This window comes from Neolamprologus brichardi, chromosome 6, assembly GCF_056152115.1.
Source record: "Neolamprologus brichardi isolate AB-2024 chromosome 6, ASM5615211v1, whole genome shotgun sequence".
In the NCBI taxonomy this organism is placed as follows: Eukaryota; Metazoa; Chordata; class Actinopteri; order Cichliformes; family Cichlidae; genus Neolamprologus; species Neolamprologus brichardi.
Genome location: NC_142109.1, coordinates 4,189,389 through 4,209,513, shown reverse-complemented (window position 1 = coordinate 4,209,513; position 20,125 = coordinate 4,189,389). Strand labels below are relative to the sequence as shown.

The following is a 20,125-nucleotide window of genomic DNA, read 5'->3' as shown; positions in this document are numbered from 1 at the left end:
ACAAAACAAAAAAAATCTTAACTTGACCTGAAAAATTCCTGGGAAAATTCTTATGCAAAATTTCAGATCTATGCTGTCATTAAAAAATACTAAGAGATGGGTGTGGTGCTGGTATTATACTGTATCTTCATGAGTATGGAGAATCCCTAAAATATTAGGATGTCCAATCATTATCAGCAGATCTGGGGGCCTTTAGATGACTGATATTGAATTCACAGCTTCGCACACACGAGGCATATAATATTCTTGAAAACTGATAAAGACTTTCAGAGATGTTAAAGCTAGAATAGAGAAAAAAGCATCCACCATCAGTGTGACATTCCCAGGGTATGACACCATGTACCATGTAGATACTAACCCCATGTTTGCCTACTGGTGGTGGTCAGAGGGCCCGGTGGCGCCAGTGTTCGGCAGCCTCGCCTCTGTCAGTGTGGCCCAGGGCAGCTGTGGCTACAATGTAGCTTGCCATCACCAGTGTGTGAATGTGTGTGTGAATGGGTGAATGACTGAATGTAGTGTGAAGCCTTTGGGGTCCTTAGGGACTAGAAAAGCACTATACAAATGCAGGCCATTTACCATTTACCAGAACAACTCCATTCATAATATATACAGAATTTGTGATTTGTGTTTATTGTCATTTTCTCAGTGTGAATTTTTGAATTACAAACGGGGATGCAGGGTAGCATGGTGGTGCAGTGGTTAGCAATATTGCCTCACAGAAAGAAGCTCGAAGATCATTTCTACATAGCTGAATTCTATTGTACTAAAAAGAAAACCCACCTTCATCTATTGAAATCCTTTTTTGATAAACTTATGACCGTAGCGACCTGGAATTTTGTACTTGTAAGAAGTACATCTTCCCCTGTCTGAGATGGTCAGCGGGAGGCGTTTGACGAACTGACAATGAGTGGCTGAATGAATGTTTTATCTCAAACCCATCTCGCTTCATTACAGTCAAATCATTTCTAATAACGAGCATGTGTGCTCTGTTTCAGCTGAGGCCGGCACCTCTGTTCAATATGTGCATTAAAAACGTGCTGCCAGAACCTCCAGTGATATTTGTTTGATGCTGCTTGAGATGGGAAACGTACCATTTGTACTCTAAGCCACGAAACCATGAAATGACATTTGTTTATTGCTGTGTTTTATTGAGTGTTCCAGTCAGGCGCTGGTTTATAACCAGCATGTTTCTCTCCCCCTCTCTCTTCCTCAGCCGGAGGGCTCTCCCTACTCTGTGGTCTGCACCCCTGTGGCCAAGCGGCTATGGGAGGGGGGTAACCGTGATGGGGGAGGGGGGTCAGGAGGGGGCGGGGGCGGCGGGTTGAGGAAGGCCGCACGCTACTCTTCCTCCTCCTCTTCCTCGTCCTCTTCCAATACATTAACCCAGGACGTCTCTGGCCGCGGACCTGCCGCTAACGCCTCTCTGGTGGGCAGCGGAGGCAGCGCTTTAGTGGGAGGAGCTGTGCTCAACAGTAACCACAACAATAACAACAACAACGGCGGGACCCCAGAGGGTACGAGCCCGGGCACCCTGAGCATGTACACCAGCGACTCGCCCATCAGTTACCACGACGATGAGGAGGAGGATGATATAGCAGATGAGACTGAAGAGCAGTACAGACAGATCTGCAACATGTACACCATGTACAGCATGCTGAACGCCGGAGCAGCAGGTAAGCGCTGACAGCAGGATAAACGCATCAGCGGGTGAGTTCATTCCAGGGTTACTGTGCAGCTCCGTCTAAAAGTTTCCTCCTCTGATCTCTGCAGCGCTTGTAGTGTGTTTACGAATACGAATGGTGGAAAGTTTGTTTATCCAACTTTCTCAATAGTGGAGGATGTTAGCGAGAGCGAAATGTTCAAAACACTGAAACCGCTGAAAGCTGTGGTCCTGCTTTAAGTTTGTGAGCTGTTTATGGTCTGCTTGATCACTAGTTTGAGGACAATCACATGGAGGTTTGAATGGATGGTGTATAAAGTTGGTCGAACGGTATTTTGTTACATGCAGGAATTGGAAACTGGGGCACAGCGAGGTTTGTTGTTTATTGAATGTTTTAGGATCAGACTTGAGACTGAAAAGTTCGAAGGAGCAGCATCATGTGCTTACAGTAAATATGCAGTGGTTTCAAACAAGAAGGACCATTAACAGAAGTACATTTAGAACTGGATGTTAAAAGTTTATGGCTAACGTGTATGATTGAACGGCCTGCATCCAGTTTTTTAACATCTGAGAGCTGGCCACCTTTGTAATTCCCTTTAGAAGTTTTGTATCACTGCTGAAAAGCTGTTGCTACTATATTACATTTTTAAATGATCCCTAACCCTCATTGCAAAAAAAAAGAAAGGTAACACTCGATCTTTCCCTTCTTCAGTTGTCGGGGAGCGGGTGGAGGCTCTGCCAGACTTAGCCCCAGACTCAGGGGGTGGGCGGGGGGGCAGAGGGGGGCGGTCCCGGCAGGAACTAGCATCGCTGCCCGCCGAGCTCATCAGCCAGATCGGAAACCGCTGCCACCCAAAGCTGTATGAGGAAGGAGACCCGGCTGAGAAGCTGGAACTGGTGAGCGGCACCTCTGTGTTCATCTCCCGCGCCCAGCTCATGAACTGCCACGTCAGTGCCGGCACCCGCCACAAAGTGCTGCTCAGACGCCTTCTGGCGGCGTTCTTCGACAGGTCAGTGTCTGATTTTGGGGGGTTATTTTTGTAAGACTGATATAATAAAGATTTTATGGTTGATCATTTTTGCGCTTGTTGACAGCAGACAAAGATGTGCATTGTCCATTCAAGTATTTTATGTGTTGATGTGTATTTTTGTTTTGTTTTAACTTGCTCAGGAGCACTCTGGCTAACAGCTGTGGAACCGGCATCCGCTCCTCAACCAATGATCCCAGTCGTAAACCTCTGGACAACAGAGTGCTGCATGCTGTCAAATGTGAGTCATACAGAAGACGTACAGTGTATGTATACTGAGAGTTACAAACATGGACTGTATAAGGAAGATGGACGTAGCCGTCGGGTTGGAAAAGTGAAGCCGAAATGAAATTGCCTTAAACCTCAATGTGCTAGACCACGATGCTTTCTGGTGACTAAAATGTCAAAGTTCAGGCTTCTGCATCATAGAGTGTATATAAAAGATGTACACAACCCATTGTAACCTTTTGTGTTGTGAAGTGCCATTTTGAAATGTTATGTTAGCTTTTTTGGTCACCGCTGTCTGTTTCAGTTTGAAGCAAGAAGTGACCACATTTAAACAAGAGGGTAATGTGCTCAGTTATAAACTAACGCTAGCACAAAGGATTGTCATTGACATGGCCAGAGATGGGCAGTAACGCGTAACGCGTTACTGTAATCTGATTACTTTTTCAAGTAACGAGTAAAGTAAGGGATTACTATTGCAAAAACGGTAATTAGATTACCGTTACTTTCCCGTAGGAACGCTGCGTTACTGCGTTACTAAAACCGTGATTTTTTTGCGAGAATGTCTCATGACAGTGACGTAAGCGAGTGCGACGTTCGTGACAACAGCTGTGTGCAGATCAACAACGGACAATATATCGAGTGCAGGAGAGAGTATGAGCATGCAGCGTTTAAAGCCTGGAAGTACTGACCTTACTTTGAGTTTGATTCCATAAAAAGTGACAAAAACATTAGCGTCCGTTGTGCGTGGGAAGAAAACTTCTTTTTACAGTGAAAAAAACCCCTAAACTTCCAAGCAAGCACCGAGTGCGCAACGACGTAATGGGAAACTCACAGAGAAACTCGCGGATTCTTCCACTGACCGCTGCGGCACACCTGCACCAGGGTAAACCTCCGCCTGCCCTACTCCTGCTTTACAGTTGAAAATAGAGCAACAGGACCGCTAGTCTCTGATTTTATTTATTTTCTGCTGTGTTTTACTTGCATCTATTTGAAAGACTGAGTGTAAACACAAAAAATATTTTATTTTATGTGCTGGAATGTGCAGAAAATAGGTTTAAATGTTAAACTAATTTCTTCAAGTCAAAGAATGTTGCATATAATTAAATTTTTGCTTGATGTTAAAAGTTAAAAGATTAAAACCAATAAAACAAGTTTTAAAAAGCGACTTTTCCATTTGATTACATTTTGTATGATGGATTATGCAGAAAAAGTAGAATTGGGCTGAAAGATCTATCGCTTTATCACCTATTAAGTGTTTTTAAAAAGTAACTAAGTAACTAAGGAACTAAGTAATTAATTCCTTTTGAAAATAAGTAATCAGTAAAATAACGGGATTACTTTTTTGAGGAAGTAATCAGTAATTAGTTACTGATTACTTTTTTCAACTTGACCAACACTGGACATGGCCCAGATACAGATACCTGCTAATTAATGCTAAATAGCCTACAAATAACGCACTAAAATTTCACTCAATTCACTGAATTGACTGCACAGAAAGCAAGGAGACTTGTCAGATATTTATAGTAGAATTTCCTCAAAGTACACCAACACCAAAACTCCATGTCTGGACATCCAGTTAAGTGACTCAAATTAGTGGCTCTGAGGCCTAGCAGAGAGCTGGATGCTACAGTCACCTTTACCAGCATCAAATAGTCACATAAAGCAAGCACACCCAGAGCTTTAAACGCTAATAAATATGAGGGCAAACTATAACAGTTGTTATGAAAATGTACATTAGCTACAGAAGACAAATTGGGCTTGGGAGTCTATGATATTGCTTTTGGAGGCAGCCTCAAGTTCAGTTCAGTTCAATTCAATTTTATTTATACAGCGCCAAATCACAACAACAATCGCCTCAAGGTGCTTTATATTGTAAGGTACTCTACAATAATACATACAGAGAAAAAACCCAACAATCATATGACCCCCTATGAACAAGCACTTTGGTGAAAGTGGGAAGGAAAAACTCCCTTTTAACAGGAAGAAACCTCCAGCAGGACCAGGCTCAGGGACCAGTTTGGGTACCATACCATACCATACCACCTTTATTTATAAAGCACTTTAACATAAAACCAGAGTTCACAAAGTGCTGTACATGCTAATAGCATAAGCAAATAAAAATTAAAATGAGATAAGATAAGATAAAATAAAAAACCAAAATTAATTGAAACATGTTAAAACAAATTGAGTCAACCCCTCTAATCAATGCCAAAGGCTTCAGCGAATAAATATGTTTTAAGAAGACTTTTAAATTCAGAAAGAGAAGAGGCCTGCCTAACATGCAAAGGTAGATCATTCCACAACTTTGGAGCAACTACAGCAAAAGCACGATCACCTTTAAATTTATACTTAGTTTTCGGTACCTTAAGGAGCTGCTGATTGGCGGACCTAAGGGAACGGGCAGGTGTATATGGTTGTAGTAGCTCCGAGAGGTAGGGGGGGGCCAGGCCATTAAGAGATTTAAAAGCAAATAAGAGAATTTTAAAAACAATCCTAAAATGTACAGGTAGCCAGTGGAGTGAAATTAAAATTGGGGTAATGTGCTCAGACTTTTGTTCCAGTGTTCCAATTAAAAGACGTGCTGCAGCATTTTGCACAACCTGCAGGCACCTAATGGACGCATCACTAACCCCAAAATAAAGTGCATTACAAGGTGAGAGAAGGAAGAGAGAACAAAAAACATGCTGTGGAAGAGAGCCAGAGATGATGTACCCAGAGGTTGCCCTTTGTTCAAAATTAAAGTCTACAAATCAATGACATCACACTGGCCTATGTTTATATACAGTCTATGATTACATGTCAGTGAGATCTTGAAGCTGCAGGTATGCAAAGCTGCAGCTTTAGAATTTAGCCTCTAATGCGTTTCTGCCATATGTTTTTTCTCTCCCTTCATTTCCTCTTATTGTCCCTTTACTTACTCTTTGCCTCGCTCCAGTCTACTGCCAGAATTTCGCACCGAGCTTCAAGGAGAGCGAAATGAACGCCATCGCTGCCGACATGTGCACCAACGCCCGCCGCGTTGTCCGCAAGAGCTGGATCCCCAAACTGAAACTGCTGATGGCCGACAGCGACGCCTACTCCGCGTTCCTGGCCGACAGCGTGAAGATGGAGGCCGACGCGTTGGGGACGGAGCAAGGTTTTGACCCCGCCTCACTGGAAGCCGTGGCTGCAGCGGCAGCAGCCAACAACAGCGAAGCGGGAAGCGGAGCCACGCCGGCAGACGGCCTGCAGGGGGCAGGGGGAGATAGCAGCACTTTGTTTTGAGTGAGTGAACGGACAGATAGATAGAATGGACAGATTGATGGAAGGAGGGGTGGAATATCTCTGGGGTGATGAGAACAGAACGATGGCCACTCTGGTCTTGATGACAGTAATCACTCCTCCCCTAGCCCGCTATATGTTTGGGGATCTGTTTCTTCAGTTTGTTCTGCTTGCCTTCCTTTGTTTGTCCACGTTTCTGTCTGTCTCCACAGCTTAGAATGAATCTCTGCAGTTTGTTCTTGAATGCTCTTGTGGAGAGAGATGGAAAACCATGGTGAAAGGTAGCAGAAGGAGGTTCACTCCCCCCCAGTTCCTCATCCTTCTGCAACCTTTAGAAACCTGATTTCAGCCTTTATTTTTTGTTTTTAAGAGTGTGTACTGTCACTAAAAACCTTTTCTTACCATAATCACAGACATTCCCTAGGGGAAGGGGGGCGGGGAGGGGTAATCCAGTTTGGAGAAGGCGACGGCTCCTTCTCCAAACTTCGGTAACACTGTTGTTTTTGATATTGAATGTATGCGTGGCGAAGCATTCGAAATGCAGCTGAGTGAGGTTGCGCCGAGCCCTTTTTGTTTTGTTGTTTTGGTTTGCTTTGTTTCATCTGCCAGATGAAAGCTTCTCTGAGAGTTTGGGCTCGGTGAGGTCAGGGGTTGAAATGAATATTAATATGTATATTGGCATGGTTTATGATCTCCTCGACCTCAGCCTGCTCTTTAACCCCAGCTGGCCATGCCGGGAAGCTGACCTACTGGTCTTCAGAGAAATGCTCTGACTTGGACAGCAGCTTTTCGATTGGCTGGTGATATGTTCAGATTTGTTAGCGAGTTTAAAGGCTAATCAATAACCTTCCCCCCCCCTCCCAAACCTTCCCCACATTTTGGCCGTTAAACTCTAAAAAAACAAAAAATAAAATATCAGTTTGTTTACTTTTTCTGTTTTTTTTGTCACCTTTGTGTGTGATGTTTGCCGAGACTCCTGAAGGAGAGGAAATTTGTTACCGATGATTGTAAAAGAGTTTGCGTGTGATAAATGCACTGTGTTATTTCCTGCGGTATGAGTACAATCGAACTAAGTTTTTGTATGTATCAGACTGAGAAAACGGTGTGGCTTTATTTTAAAAAAGAGAAAAATAAGAAAAAGCTAGAATCCAATTTCTAAGTTTGTTTAACTCCCCCCCCCCCCCTTTTTAAAAAAAAATCTGAACGAAAGTCGAGAATTGTCTTAAAGCAAGTTTCTGCCTGTGAGCTTAGTGACAAATTGAGTGTGTGTGTGTGTGTGTGTGTGTGTGTGTGAGAGAGAGAGGATACAGCGGCGGTGCTCTTTTCATGTCAGCTCATGTTTAAATTGATTTCTCTGAGAATATTAACGGAACGGGCTTCCTCAGGCTCTGCCCGCCTGGATATGTGCTCGCCTGGCACGGACAAAGGTGCTAATTCAGGCGGCGGTACATGGCGAGCAGCACGGCTCCGTGCGCGCGTGTAGGTGTGCGTCTGAATGGCCGCACAGTTTGTGCTGCCGCAGAGAGTGTGAGAGAGAGAGGGAGGCCAGACAGAGCGTTTCACACACGCTTGGGCGATTCATTCACCCATCACTGCAGTGAGCACACATACATGCGCTAATACGCATTTGGGGGCTGTCAGCTGCATCAGCTACAGTACACCAGAGCGACGTGGGAATTAAAGGGGAATCGCATCGAAGCGATACGTTTCAGATACATTTTGTGTTTGAGGAGAATGCAGCAGATAGAAAAGTGGCTCAAAGTTGTGCGCGTCTGTTTGAAAGTGAAATTCCTGGCTTTATAAGTGCTTACAATGACAAAAAAAAGGAAAGCTGCTAAATGATAGAAATCAGAGAAAAATGTTGGCATAGAAACAACCCTGAAAGTCGTTGCAGTCATGGTTGCTTTTGGTACTTGCGTGTGTGAGTGGTAGCTTTCAAGAAAAAAAAAGAACAAGAGTGCAGAAGTAGATCTTTTCTTTTCAAAAAAAAAAACTGGCCTTCAGCTTTGGCAACGCAGCTGAATACAGTCATCAAGAAAACCCTGGAAAGGGCTTTCTGCTCTTGTTCAGTTTGAAGTTGAGTGCAGGTCCAGAGGAACGTTTGATTTAGTCCCACTGGTACTCTGATCATCAATGCCACTGTGCTGTCTGAAATGGATGTTCAGTCTGTTTTATAACCAGCTTTTAATTTCAGTCCTTTAATCTTGCCTGTTCAAATCAAAGCAGTGGCAATCAATAACAATGAACTAATGACTAGAGCCTGACTGATACATATTGATTGGGCAATATTGGCCTCACAGGTGAATCTGTATTTCCATATATGTTATTCTTTATTGAAAAAGAAAATCATCCTTGAAGCGATGTAGAAAGGGAAAGAGAGCGACTTCCACTTTATTGTTTACAATATTCTTAGCGGTCTCAGAGCGCAGTGCTAGCTAGTTTGTGAAATGCATTGTTGTATCACGCAGAGCGCAGACTTTGGTTGGTGGTTCGCTAAGCAGCAGGAGGAGAGAGATGCATCTGACTCTCTGAGGGGAGTTCTTGTAGGTGGTTCTTTTGTTCCAGCAAAGTCACTAAGTTGGCAGTGAGGTGAACTGCAGTGTGACATTTGGTGCTGCAATGGAGAGGACTGAGACTGTATATACCTGCACATCCAGAGAAATATGTGAAAATCTTTATCCTGCTATAACTTGTAATTGAATAGACAGCACAGGCGTGCACTGATGCTACTCTTTCAGTCTTGAGACTGAATCAAGACTGAAATAGTGCTGCGACTGGTGCTGACAAGAGACAGGTGAGGTCAAATTACATTACTCCAAGTTTAATAAAAGCTTTCTAACAATTGTTAAAGCAAACCTAATGAGAGTGACGGAAGAACTTTTTATTAGATTTAGTCAAAGTTAAGAGTAGCAGGCTCGAAACACAGAGCAATTAAGAATGGAACCAAATGGATCAGCCCACGATCAGACCAGTATCAAACCTAAATAGCAGATTAATGCATCTTTGATCTCAGTTTTCATTGTTCCTCTAAATCCCAGTGTCAGTCAGGCTTTGCTAAAATCTTTTGTCACTTTAAATATTCCCCCTTTCTTAATTCCTGTCTTCCTGCGTGCGTTACTTTCAATTTTCCACTGTGACAGACACATCAAAAATGTGGATTTTTTTGTTTTTTGAGCACGGCAAAACCCAAACGGGACACAGGTTTTATTTCTTTTTCCTAATCATACGTGGCCCGTGTTTTTGCGATAGAAGAAACCTGAAGCACCTTAATGCTAGTGAAGTGGGCAAGTGGAGACATTTGAACTGTTTAATATCATTGTCACAGTTTCATATTGCTGTTGTGACTCTACCCACCGCCCACACACATACAGACACACGCTCGCACACGCAAAGCAAAGAGTCTGTAGTCAGACTGTCTCTTAAGCGAAACGCAGAAACAACCCTTAGATCTTAGTGTGGAACCAAAAAAAGCAACGAAAATCAGTTTTTATAGATCAGTGTTATGAAAAAAATTTGTCTGCTTTTTAAAACCTGTTTTATGAGGAAAGATGTTTTTACGTGTTTGTTTGTTTTTTTAATATACATATTTAGATGTAAATCAAAGGCTATTAGTCAAAGAACCCTTAGTCTTGAGACAAGCACCTAAAGGCCAAGAGGAGGAAGTGGGGAGGCGCCTTGCCCCACCCTCTGTGATGGACCACATGGTACGATCCACAGAGACTCTACCAAGTTCGATACCTGGGGACAGAACAAGTGTGAGATATAAACAAGGAAAGAAAAAGAGAAAGATATAGGATGGGGTGGGGGGGGGCAGTTTGCACTTTTTTTGTTTTGCTTTCTTTTTCCGTGGTTTGGCTCATTCGCAGTGTTTTGTGTAAGAGCACAGTCTTAAATGAGGGAATCAAAGAAAATCTGGGAGAGATGGAGAGGGAAGGAGAGGACAGTGTAAGCCTCCGTAGAGAAGAGGGACGGATGAAGAGCGGGGGAGGGCGGGGAGGGTGGTGGCTGGGACGCTCGGATGATTTGGTGTGAATGCATGCATGCATACGGCTGTGTATGTACGTGTGTGTGTGTGTGGTTTCTTGCAGGGTGGGTTGGGGAGCTGTTTGTAAAGGCTTTGTGTGCGTGTGTGTATCTGTGGGCGAACAGAATGTGTGGGTGTGCTTTTAATGTGTGTGTGTGTGCGCATATTAATGTATGTATGCAGTTTTTTTCCTCTCCTCTCGCTTCCCTCTATCTCCATTTATGGCATGTTAATGTCTGCCTCCTCACTAGAAAGAGCTTTTGACAGTGGTACTGTGTGTGTGTGTGTGTGTGTGTGTGTGTGTGTGTGTGTGTGTGTGTGTGTGTGTGTGTGTGTAATGCGCATGCCTATGCCAGGCTGGGTCTGCGTCTCGATCTATGTGCTGCATACGTGTGTGTCTGGCTTCATGGGGCGACTGCGCATGTCTGTCACTGTGTGTGGGTGGTTTGGGTGCTCAGCTCTGCAAGGTCTGTGTGTGTGTATGTGTGTGTGTGTGTGTGGGTGTGTGGGTGGTATGTGCACAGAGGTTGAGATGAGTGGCTGTTTGTTTTTGTCTGCCTCCAAGAGCGGCATACCTTTCTTTTTCCCCCTGTCTCACACACACACACCTGCAGAGTGACATATACACAGCACAGAGTCTGTATGTGTGTATGATATCAAACGTGCAGATGTGTTGCGGGCACGCTGCATGTCATGACTACAGCTCGACTCTTCCTGGATATTTTTTTAAAAACAGAAAAATCACTTTTAAGTAACGCAAATCTCCAACACTCAGATTTTTTTAATCTACAAATTTCCTCCCAGATGTCCAGTTGCTGCTGCCTTTTAAACATCCTGTACTCCTGCATGGGACAGCAGCAAAACTGCAGCCAGGACTCTGACACTTCCCACCCCCCTCTCTTCCTCTCCCCACCCCTCTCTTCATCTCTCGATTGTTTTTTCTCTCGTCTTCTTCCCTCCCTCTTTTCTCCGTGTCCTCGCCTGTCTCTCTGTTTTCCATTCTCTTTGTTTACATCTTTCTGTCTCGCCGCCTCTTTATGTATACATTTCTCTCTCTCTCTCTTCTTTGCTGCCGCCCTAGGTCGCTCTCACACATACACACACAAAGGAAGCAGCTAAATAGTGTGGGTCCCTTGTTGCTTCATTACGTGAACCATCATTTTCCATCGACCACTGCTTCATTTCTGTCTCGACTCCATTTTCTTCACAGAATGCAAATCCCTGCCAAACTCTCCCCTCCTGTATATCTGTATCCACTTCTGTGTGTGGGTCTGTGTGTGTAAATCTGTGTTTGTGTGTGTGTGTGGGTGAGCTGTCTATAACAACAAGAGAACAGGCTGCCAAATATGTTGCTGCATGCGTGCGTGTGTGCATACATATGAGCTATTCGAATGCAAATCTGAAACTAATTGGGCGTAGGTACATTTGACCGGGCACGTCAGTGCTGTGTGTGTGTGTATGTGTGTGTGTATGTGCGCGCGTGGACGCTGTGGTCCGACTGTCTTCTTTTGTTTTAACTGCACCTTTTAATAATCACACTATTGATGAGGAAGGTCTATCTGTCCCCATATTCCCTTGGCTGCTGTGGCCAGCCAATCAGAGTGTCCACATGAGAGACGCAGCCAATCATGAGGTGAATATCAACCAGACCGTTGAACCAAGTGACCAAGTGAGAAATAATTATAATTATCTAAGACTTGAGCGGTAAGGGGAGGAGGAGGAGGGGGAGGCGGCGGCGGTGCTGCTGTTCTTCTTGAGGAGGAGATGTTTGTTAAGAATCTCCCAGGACAGACGAGGCATTGCGGCATTCTGCCGTCACACGAGCAAAGCCTCAATCCAGACAAAGACACAGGAGTGAGAGGAGAGAGGAAGAGAGAGGAGACTAATGACAGGGAGGAGGACGTGGTGATTGTCTCTCCGTGGCCCTGTGCCACCACGATAAATACTTAGGTGCTTGTTTGTTTATGTAGCGTGACATTTTGCAGAAGGGTGGGGTTGGGGCTTGAATGAATAAACGGTAGATTTGCTTAAATCTCTTTAAAAGGCTTGATAAGAAGAGCACCCAGTTAGTGGACGCCAACGGGGATCCAGATAAAGACGTGAGCTTTCAGCGCCTTTTTTTTTTTTAACCCCACAAAGTTAAAATTGCACTAATTTTTAAAATATTTAAGTAATACCTTTAATGTCCAGAAACAGATTTGGCTGAATTCTTTTAAAGCACTGCAGTGTGATGGTGTGACAGCGTGAGGCCATTTGAGCTTCGTAATAAGGGGCAGTGTGAGTTTACAGTGTTTCACAGTACACTGAAACACAACTTTATTTTCTACATGTGACCTCTTTAAGCAAAATATCACCTCCATATTCATTATATGGCAAACTGTGTGCAAGAACCAGAGCTGACATGATCAATCGATCACCATAGCATGAATCAGTTTATCAGCTGAATCATCAGGATCACTGGTTCCCACTTCTGTTCTGCTTCCAAATGTAAATATTTGCTTGTTTTCATCCTTTCCTCGGTGATGCTCAATTGAATATCATTGGATGTTTGGACTGTTTGAACAAGGCAGTTTAAAGGGCTCTGGATGCACCACTGTATCAATATTTGCCTTGCTGACCGCCATTGGCCCATCGACAAATAAGATGACATTTCCCGATGGCACCGGCCAATCTTTATCTGTCGTTCCATCAATCTTGCACTGGCTAAATGTTAAAAGATGAGATAACAAGCTGAAAGTTTGTAATGAAGAGTTCTTTGTTTTCCTGACACAAATTGGATAAAATAAAAAAAAATCTTTCAAATTGTTTGTAGAAACATCAAGACTGTCCCAGAAGTGGCATCAAAAAGGAGAACTCTAGACGTAGTCCTTGAATGATTCAGAATTTGGAAAAAAGCAATAATATGTGTAATTATGTAGCAGAGAGAGGTTTTGTATCCTTTTCATATAAGAACATCCTACACAGGATCATAGGTTGGGAGATACTAGTTGCTTTTGTACCTTAGTTTTGGGAACAACGGATGATGTACCCCACTTTTTACACAAATTGCGGGGCCTTCGTCGCTCATAGAGCTCCATTTTTAGGGTCTTTTTTCTTTATGTCCTCCTGGGAATTAAGTTCTTCCTCAAAATTCGGGGAACTTTCAGTGAGGAAAATGTAATGTGATTAGTCAGGATGTAAGTGTACTTTGAGCAGCTGAACATGCAAATGCAGGGCCAGCAAAAGTAAATGGTGGTAAAAGGTTTGGCATGTAAAGAACAGCTCCTTATATTAGCCTTAAAAATGGACCAAAATGCAGAGAAGTGAACTGACAGTGAAGTCCAGGCTGTCTCGAACCTCTCTGAAACAAAGAACATGAAGTGAATACATAGTCTCTGCTAGCATTTCCCTTCAACTTGCTGCCGGGCGTCCGCATAGAAGTGATAAACTAGATAGAACGAGATTACAGGAAATGAAAAGACCACAACAGGAGGTGATTGGAAATTACCAAGCACTGGCCTGGGAAATACATCCCTTCAGAGTTTGTATTACTGGTGCAAATGCAACCAGATCAAAGACTGGTAGGTCTGGTTTGGTCCAAAAGCAGCTACTGAGGCAGCCGTTAGCCTACAGCGTTGTTTTAACACAACAGTCTGCATGTCTTAAATTTTCCACAGAGGCAGGCAGGAGAACAAAGTGCAGGAGTCGTGATTAGAGGGAAGCTTTTTGATGGAGTTACTGCTGTCTGATGGTGCTTGACCTGGTCATCTGGAGGTTTGGGTAGTCAGCTGGGTGCACAGAGGCTCGAGTTGGCTTTCAGAACCAGGATTCTCAAGATAGATTCATATGGATGCTCTAAAATATACAAATAATGGTTGATATCAACCCTGTTGACTGGTGACAGCAGGTACAGATATCAGTGATCGATGTTTATTTGTTGTCCGATTAATTTCCGTTGGTAAGATGTTCAAAAAGACACCGAAGAGCTGAAAGGCTCTAAAAGAGGGAAGTTATGTTTTATAATGATTTTTGGCACAAAGATTGAAATAATTAAAAAAAAACATTAACAGTTGGAAAAAAATATCTGAATGGGTCATTGGGTATCGGTCCAGAACTTCACAGTCCCTGTAAAGTTGGCGTACTTCCAGCGAGCAGAGCTAAGGAATATTTTTATTCATATCTGTTTTATTTACTCTTCGTTTCGGAGGGAATGTTACAAGCAAGTAGCCGAGTGCTACGGAGAGACGAGACAGAAGTTTTGAACACTCTTAGATGTGCAAAGAGAAAAAAACTGTGTGAACCTGAACAGTAAGCCTTGGACGTCCTAGTATGATAGGCTGTATATCACAGAATATCTTTTTTTATTATTGTTGTTTTTCTTTGGCATATAAGATTTAAAGCTCATCTGTCACCTTTGACCTTTTAAAGTCAGTTGCAGTTTTTGCCCCTTTGTAGGGCAGCTATGCCTGAGCACAGTTTTCTAACTCGAGGTTGAGCGGGGCCAGAGCAAAGTGCTAAAAGTTTGGTTGTTTGAGTTTTACAGGTTTTTTTTCATCGTGTTTGTTTGTTTTTTTGTTGTTGTTGTTGTTTTTTACATTCGAGCAAGCGTACTGTAGTTTTTGAAAGTTATTTTTAAAGGAGATGCTACTAATAAGACATTAACACCTGTATGTAGAGTTGCCAAGTTGTGTTAAAAAAGAGTCAAAGCTGGTTAGCTGTAAAATAGTTTAGAGAAAGAGAACCACATATTTTTGCATTGCGATTGTTGTATGATTGAGGTGCTGTGGGCGGGGAGGGTTGGAGAGGCGGTGTAATGCTGGACCAGATGTTTGTTTTTTACTGTACTGCAGCCGTTGTCGGGACATGATCAGGACGGACTGAAAAATGGATGGAGAGCTGAGGCAAACAAAACTGTGGTGGGCTCACATCATTTTAAGGCAATGCGTCTGAATGTCTGTTTAAAAAAACTGTCCTTTCATGGATGAAATCTTATTCGCTGTTGTCTTTGCATAATTCAGATCAGAGTCTTTGCCAAGCCTGCATAAACTTACACCACAAATCGACCCAAAGTAAGTTTACTTGATCTGGTTCTAGGACCAGCTTTTCCACAAAGAATAAGCTATTGTTGCTTGAATGTTTTTTTCCTCTTTAAAACACCACCTGGGGGCTAATTACAGCTACTGCAGCTTCAGAGAATTGGTGAGGGGGGGGGGGAGGCTCAGAAGCTGCAGTAAGTGCCAAAACCACCAGGTGGCAGGATCCCAAGAAACAGTGATCCCACAAAAGCTATGATTGTAATCAAAGAGTCTCGATCACTGTTTTTATCCGAGCACCTTAACAGCAGGCCTGCCGGAGGCTACTGCTGCTCATTTTACAAATCCAATTCAAACCTGCCAAAATGTCCGCGATGCCAAATAAAAGCTGTCAGCAGATTGAAATGTTGCCGACATGACTTCCAAAAGAAAAGAGCACTGCAGCCGTTTCCCTGCTTCCATCCTCCATCCACGAGTCACTCCACATGTTTTTCATTCCTGATCTTTGTCTCGGCGTCCGATCCACAGCGAGGAACAAAAGTGACATGGAGAAAGTGGAGTCATCTTTTCCCCCCTTAAAAATAGAAAAGAAAAGCACCTTTGGGCAAGAGCTCAATTGTTAAGTAGAGCCAAAGCCCTCTGCACCTTTCCGAGCACACTCACCGTGTCACTTCCTGTCTGTGGTTTGGATATCGGCATAAGAAGAGGGACGTTTGTTGATGTAAGGTTGACAATTGTAGATGTAATGTGAGTTTTGTTTGGTTTTGTTTTTTGGGGTGGGTTGGGGGGGCTTATTTGAATTGTTTTTACATTTTTGTACTTCCCTTTTTATTTTGTATGTTTATTTTCTCTTGTAAAGTGTAAAAATTATGATCATCCTTCACCCATGTGGGAATGGATTGCAATGGAACGCAGGCGGGTAGGTAGGTGGGTGGGTGGGAGTTGGGTAAGGGTTACCAACAAAGGGTGAAGTCTGGTCTTGCTGATTCAAACAGGGTTCCTACACGTATATGGAAGTGGAAATGAACAAAAGAAATCACCAATAGAGGAACGATCGTATAACAAGAATTTGATGGTTTACTGGTTCAGGGTCAATCGAGAGTTTTGAGCTTGAAAGTAAAACCAATTATATGTATTCAAATTGATAAGAACTTTTTAAGAAAGTTTTTTTCAGATGTACTCGAGTGTCTTTTTGGGCTAAAAATTCCATCCAGTTTATCTGATGCATGGACACTGTATTATCTTTTTGACACTTGTATTCACTTTTTGTTCAACAAATGTTTAATGTGCGGTCAAAATACGAAAGGAAAAATCCTCCCTTGTGCCAACTTTCTTAGCTTTGGTTTTGGTCTACTGTTTGAAAATTTTGGCTTTATAACTGCTAAACAAAGCCTGTGTCTGGGCTGTTAGCAAAAATGATGATTCCAGTGTTTCACTGTAGCTGCCATGATATGTCGAATATTTTTAAAAAGATATTTACAAATAGTTGAAATGCTGAAAAATGATATTATTTTACAGTCACTGTAACAATTTAACAGTCATAAAATTAAACGAGGCATTAATGCATTAAAGTAAAAAAAGTACTGTTTAGCTAGCTAGCACAATTGTCAGTATCTGCACTAATGATGCTAACAACCAAATTCTTTTACAGTCAGGACTATTTAACACATAAATACCAAACAGGGCATTAACATTGCACATGTGATGTTAACGTTAAATGTTAATGCTCATGGGAAAAAAAGCTAGCTACTGTTCGCCAGCTAGCTAGCTAGCCGTAGCGTCATTATCTGTGCTAACAACATATCCTCCGCTTGGCTACCAAATGTTTGGTGTCTCTACTCGTTTTCAGTTTTGAGTGCACCTGTTAGTGTAAATGTGAAGAAGTGTTTTGTGGTGCAAGAATACAAAATAGAAGCGAAATAGTTAAAAAGTAGAGTATTAAATAAGTTACTTCCCAGCAGGGAGATAATTCTCTGATGGTTTGTCACTATTTGAACAAATTTGCACTAGTGCAGGTTTAATGCTGAAGAGCAAAGTTTTCTTTCTAAACTGTATGGATTATAGACTCACAAAACCAAAGTACAAAGCCATAACATATTCCAGAAAGGAAAACAAAAACTGATGGACAAAAGGCCAGAAGCCCCCAAAAGACAGAGGATGTCTGAACACTTAATAAGTCGAAGTTGTAGAAATCGAGGGTGGATTTTTCCTGTGTAGGGGCCCTGCTGAGACTGTCGACACTTTTGTTGTGTGGTTAAAAATGGGCCAAACTTGAGAATAGTGAACAGGAAGTGGACGCAAGACGATACAAGATTGTAATCCTGAAGTGAAGCCTCTTGGTTTGTGTCTCGCCTTCCATCCCTCTGCTCAGCCAGCTTTCCTCCACTTCTTCCTCGGCGTAGCGGACCTGACCTCTCTCACCCCCTCTCCCGACCTCCGATTCGGTCCTTGAGCTGCGCGAGTCTTTTTCCTGCTGTCTGCTGGTCTGTAGTCGTCTATCAGAAACATTTACTCTTCTCTTTCCCCAAATCCCCACACACCAGAGACAACACACATGCTCACAGATGCATAAATATCTATATATATACTGTATATGTATACATGAATACAAAACAGGCAAACCTCTGAGATGCCGAAACTCGCACCCGCACCTGCACACTCTCTGGAGGTGCTGCAGGACACGTGTGCGTGTGTGCGTCTTCGTGTCGCTGATGCAGTTTTTCAAAAAAAAAAGAAAAAAAAAGAAAAAGTACCAGTTTACCTCGGGAGCTCTCAGCCATAGCAGACCTTAATCCCCACAGATATCTCAGTGCTGCGAGCAGCTTCTGAACTGCTGTGGCTGCCGTTAAAGCAGGTACATACTTTTTTTGTTTTTCAGGAACAAACCCAGGAGCCTCAGCAGAGCGCTCTCGGGCCATTTGAATGCATACAGTGCAGGGTTTTTACAGAAACGGGACACAAGCTGGGAGTCCATGTCAACACAGTCTTACCTCAGAATCATGCTTCAGAAACGGGGGCGGGGCTTACATATGATCATAGCAACCGTGAATGACTTTTTTTTTTGTTTTTAAGTTTTATTTCTTGTCTCTGGTGTTGTTGGGTGAAAACAGTCTGCAGATCTTTCTTTTCTCCTTTTTTTTCTTCCACTATAAATATATAAATATATAAACTGTACATTATGACATAGAAGCACTATCAAAGTTTGATTGTTAGATGTGCACTCGCAGCATGAGGTATTATTCTTTATTATTCTTCATAGCCCAGAAAAAAAAGGAAAAGTGAAATGACAGCTTTTGGAAGTTTAAAAAAATATATAAATATATAAAAATAACAAAAACAATGCAGTAGCATCTACTGATGTCAAAGAAAAATACCCAACCTCACCCCACCACACACACACCTCTCCCCACAGACCTTTACCCAAGCCCTGCCCCCTCTTCCCCCTGAACTCCATATGGATGATTGCCCAGATCCTCCCTCGAATCAGCCCCCACCCCCACCCTGCTCTCCTTGTACATGCCAGTGTTTCCCTCATGTGTTCCAAGTGCCAATAACTTTGTGAATTCCTAACTGTGACCCAGTAATAAAGATAATTGCACATTAACTACTGTAAAGAGAAAAAGAAACCAGACTGATTAAAAATGAGGAAGAAATCTGAATATCTTAATAAAAGGTTTGTAACAAACAGGACTGACCTTACAGCGGCGTTGTGTCTTTATTCGCTGCGATTTACTTTTGTCCAAAAAGCATCAAATTCCACAAAGGTGGCTACTTTAAAAACATGTGACCTCATTCAGTGTGACCACTACTGTATATGCAGGTCCCATGTTTATCATATTGACATGGGTCTGAAATTAAGTACCTTAAACCTGCAATCGGTCAGCAGGGAGCGCCACTTGTGTGTGTCCCTTTTAAAGTAACGTAATGACCTTATTTACCGTTTTGGATGCGTGACAATCATGGTGGTAGTGATCCTACCAGCGAATAAGGCTTCTGTCACGCAGGGGTTATGGACTGGTCCATGACCATCTGGCCACCGCCAGTCATGAAGGAAAAATTAGTATTCTCCAGTTGGTTGTGAGTGGTTGGTGGATGTTAATGGCAGCTGCTGGGAAAATGACTGCTAAAGAGGCATACAGACTGGTCAAACAACATGGCAACCATGCGTTGCTAAGGAAAAACGTGTATGCCCCCAACTAGGTGGCAAAAACCTCCTTGACACAGCCGTGGCTGTATCACATCCAATATGGTGGCCAACTCTTGAGCAATGTGCGCATGCCATCACTTCTCAACCCTCAGTAAACATTATTGTGGTCCTACTCATTACAGTATGATTATTTGGTAAATTATTACTTATTTAGAGTAAAACAGATAAAGCAGGGCATGATTTGAGTGGAGTGCCAAGTTATCAGCTAATCCAAACAGTTCTGAATTTCAAACACAAGTAACAGACTGCTAAAATAATAAAACCTTAATAACCAAAAGTGAAGCACAGACTTCTTTTCAAGGACTCCTACAAAAATGGTCGAGAGGTTCAGTTGGTGGCTTTAAATAGCAGAGGTGAGGCTGGCAGCTAGCAGCTTGAGCTGCCTGTAGTAGCTTGAGCTGCCTGTAGTAGCTTACCTGTCAATCACAGGTACCAGTTACTTTCTGCCTTAATAAAATCCAAACAGGTGAGTTATATACAAATAAAAACCTCATCTTTTACTCATAATATGATATTTGAAATTAGCTTTAGAGATGAAAACCTTTTTTTTGTACCAGGATGTAAACTTTAATTTAATAATGGGTGTCATTGGGGAGCCTCAAGTGGTAATGAGAGGAACTGCAGACAGACACTCAGCTCAAGAGGTTACATTTGGTTAGAAATAAGAAATAAAAGCAGAAGCTTGGAGTCTTAGGTAGTGAACTA

At 42.7% G+C, this 20,125-nt stretch overlaps 1 protein-coding gene across 3 annotated transcripts in view; it reads left to right on the top strand.

Moving 5' to 3' along the window:
- The window catches only part of nacc1b (nucleus accumbens associated 1, BEN and BTB (POZ) domain containing b), a 40,038-nt gene extending 21,135 nt beyond the window's left edge, over window positions 1–18,903 (top strand). For all 3 annotated transcript variants that reach the window (XM_087841520.1, XM_087841522.1, XM_087841521.1), the window contains exons 5-8: window positions 1,214–1,673; window positions 2,373–2,670; window positions 2,832–2,929; window positions 5,852–18,903. In XM_087841520.1, the coding sequence (XP_087697646.1) occupies window positions 1,214–1,673; window positions 2,373–2,670; window positions 2,832–2,929; window positions 5,852–6,180 (1,185 nt within the window). In that variant the 3' untranslated portion in view covers window positions 6,181–18,903. The remainder of the gene's footprint in view (window positions 1–1,213; window positions 1,674–2,372; window positions 2,671–2,831; window positions 2,930–5,851) is intronic.
- The last annotated feature ends 1,222 nt before the right edge of the window (window positions 18,904–20,125 follow it).